Source organism: Neopelma chrysocephalum, unplaced genomic scaffold (genome assembly GCF_003984885.1).
Source record: "Neopelma chrysocephalum unplaced genomic scaffold, ASM398488v2 Primary Assembly neopelma1_96294, whole genome shotgun sequence".
Lineage (NCBI taxonomy): Eukaryota > Metazoa > Chordata > Aves > Passeriformes > Pipridae > Neopelma > Neopelma chrysocephalum.
Genome location: NW_020924942.1, coordinates 1 through 3,122, shown reverse-complemented (window position 1 = coordinate 3,122; position 3,122 = coordinate 1). Strand labels below are relative to the sequence as shown.

Below are 3,122 nucleotides of genomic sequence, written 5' to 3'. Positions count from 1 at the left end.
CGCCGACGGCCAATCGGCGCGGCCGCCGCCGCCCGGCCCCGGCCAATCGCGAGCCGTCTGCCCGCGTCTCACGCCCAACAACAGAGACAAAGGGGCCGGGCCCCGCCCCCGCCCAGAGCAGCGGCAGCCGCGGCCAATCGGAGGCGGGGTCCCGCCTCTCGTCCCTGACTGACGGCGACACAGACCAATGGCAGCCTCGAGGCCGCTCCCGGGCCGCCCAGGGGCGGGCACTCTGCACAACGCGGCCAATGTACGCGCAGGCACGGCTCCTGCCGTGTGATTGGCAGGGTAGCTAGCCAATCAGCGCCGTCGCTCTGCACCGGGCAGGGCCCCAGCCAATGGGTGCTGCCGGAGGGCGGGCGCTCCATGGAGCCCCGCCCCAGAACAGCCCCGCCCACCCGGGACGGACCATAACGGGACGCGGGGGGACGACGGCGTTGGGCCGTTCCACAGCGCTCCCGGGGGGTGTCGGGCGGTTCCACTGCTCTCCCGTGGGGGGGGGTGTCGGGCCGTTCCACAGCGCTCCCGCGGGGGTGTCAGGCTGTGCCATAGAGCTGCTGGGGAGGCGGGATGTACCATAACGCCCCGGGGGGGTCGGGCTGTGCCCCTATCCCAGCAGACCCACACACGGTTCCTTCACCAACAGCCTTTAATCAGCTCCACAGCACCAGGACACACCGGGCGCAGGGACCCCCCTCCACCCCCAGGCCCACCCTCGGTCCCCAGCCCTCCGAGTCCATGTGGGGGGCTGGAGCCTCCTGTTCCAGTCTGCTGTGTCCACGTGGAGCACCCGGAGCCCCCCATGTCCAAGGCAGAAGGTTCTCAGCCCCCCGTTCTGACCCTCTGTGTCCACGTGGAGGGGTTGGAACCCCCCACAGTCCCCCAAGTCTGTGGCGCAGAGCCCAGAGCCTCCTCTTCTGGTCTTCTGTGTCCGGGTGGAGAATCCAGAGCTCCCTGGAACCTGCCTGTGTCCGTGCTGAGAGGGCGGTTCCCCGCCTTCCAGCCCTCTGTGTCCGTGGGGTGGGTGCACAGCCCCCCCCCGGGGGTGACCCGAGGGCTGCAGGGCCGTGGTGGTACCACCCCAGGCTGCCATGGGCAGGCTGTCCTGGCCACGGGCGCCCACAGGCAGGACCCACAGCCCCCCTGCTGCTGTCCGCTGTCCAGGGGGAGGCTCCGGGGCCCCCTGCAGCCCCCCCCGGGGCTCAGCCCGGGGTCTGCAGCAGCTGCAGGTTGCGCCGGTAGCAGCCCAGGCTGCAGAGGGGCCGCCCGGTGCGGGCGCAGCGGTAGCGCCGGGCGTTGGTGCAGCCGGGCACGGCGCAGGGCCGGGCGGGGGGCACCGGGGGGGCCGTGGCGGGGGGCAGGGGCAGGGGCAGCCCCGGGGGGAAGGACAGGGTGACGCCCTGGGCGGAGCTGTGGTAGTGCACGACGGGGCAGGGCGCGGGGCGGGCGCGGCGCTCGCGCAGGGCCCTCACCTTGGCCTTGTGCGTGCGCGTCAGGCGCTCGATGGTCTGGTTCTTGCTCTCCTCGGCCTTGCGGGCCGCCTGCAGCCGCCGGCGCCGCGCCCGCTCCTCCCGCTTCTCCCGCATCTCCTCCGTCACCTCCTTGGCCTTGGCGCCCATGGGCAGCTGCAGCAGGGGCTGGCTCTGCTGCTTGTGCAGGAGGGCGCGCTGGGGGGGCACGGGGGGCGTCAGGAGGGGCCAGGACCCCCCCCACAGCTCCCTGAGGGCTCCAGCCTGGCCCTACACCAGTTTTGGGGTCCCTGCAGCCCCCCCCACAGCCCCCCCAGCCCTGGCCCTGGTGCCTCCACGCCCCCCCCCCAGTCCCTCCTCAGTGGCTCCGTGCCCTCCGCAGACCCCCCTCAGCCCTGTCCCAGCACCCCTCAGGGGCTCCACAGCCCCCCCACCTCTCTCAGCTCCACCCCAAAGGCTCCCTGCCCCTCCCAGTTACCCTCACTCCTGTCCCAGCAGCTTCACAGCACCCACACCCCCAGCCCAGCTCCCCAGTAGTTCCAGGCCCCCAGAACACCCCAGAGCACCCCAGCCCTGCCCCAGCCCCCCCTGACCTGCCGGGCCGTCAGCAGGGACTCGTCCACCTCCCTCTTGATGTCCCCGTTGTCGTCCAGCTCCCCTCGCTCCAGGGCCGCGAGCCAGCGCCGCTCCTCCTCCTCCTCCTCCTCCTCTTCCTCCTCCTCCTCCTCCCCCTCCTCGCGGGAGGGGAAGCAGCTCTCGGGGTCCAGCTCGGGCAGAGGGGAGGGGGCCAGGTTGCTGTCCTCATCTGGGGGGTGGTGGGGGGACAGTCACACGGGTAGGGGGTCACCCCGTGCCAGGGTCACACCTTCCCCAAGCCATGACCATCCAGACCACCCGGGGGGGTCCAGGACATCCCCCCCTCACACCTCTGCTCCCCCAGGGGCTGCTCCTGCCCTCCCCACAACCCCCCTGTGCCCCCCCCCGTGCTCACCCAGCCAGGCCCGGTACTGCTCGATGGGGACCCCCTCGCTGGGCTCTTCCTCGTCCCCCCCCCAGTAGCGGGGAGGGGGAGCGCGGCCCCTCGGGGACCACCGTGAACGTGGGGACACTGCAAGGGGAGAGAGGAATTTGGGGGGGCTGGCGAGGGGGGAACACGCCAACGAGCCCGGCCCAGCCCCCGGCTCCTCGCCCCACCCCTTGGTGCCCAGGACCTGCCCCCCGAAACCCCCGGACCCCCCGAGCCCCCCCAGCCACCCCCTCCGCCCCCACCTCTTGGTGCCCAGGATCTGCCCCCCCAGCTTGATGCGGAGCCGCAGCCGGGGCTGCCTGGGGGGTTCGGGGCCCGGGGACGGCCCCGCCTCGTGGTGGTGCCGCTTCTTGTGCTTCTTCTTGTGCTTCTTGTGCTTCTTCTTGTGGCCGCCATGGCCGCCCGCCTCGGCCTCCTGCCCTGGGGGGGGATACAGGGGGTCAGCGCGGGGCCCCCGCGGGCCCTGCCCGGCCGGGAGCGGCCCCGCAGCCGCCCGATGTCCCCCCGGGCCCCCCCCGAGCCCCCCGGCCCTCACCGTGCCCGGCCTCCATCGCGCCGCGCCAGGCCCTGCGCATCCAACCGCGGGGGACACGATTGGCGGCGGACCCGCTTCCGCCCGCACCCGC

General features: G+C 73.5%; 1 protein-coding gene across 1 annotated transcript; it reads right to left on the bottom strand.

The window, feature by feature from the left end:
• Positions 1–631: 631 nt before the first annotated feature.
• Positions 632–3,086, bottom strand: LOC113981233 (INO80 complex subunit B-like). The gene is given in 6 exon segments (XM_027708527.1): positions 632–1,667; positions 2,063–2,274; positions 2,461–2,522; positions 2,524–2,577; positions 2,739–2,916; positions 3,032–3,086. Coding segments are annotated over 6 exon segments (1,011 nt in total). The 5' UTR covers positions 3,072–3,086; the 3' UTR covers positions 632–1,202.
• Positions 3,087–3,122: the final 36 nt, after the last annotated feature.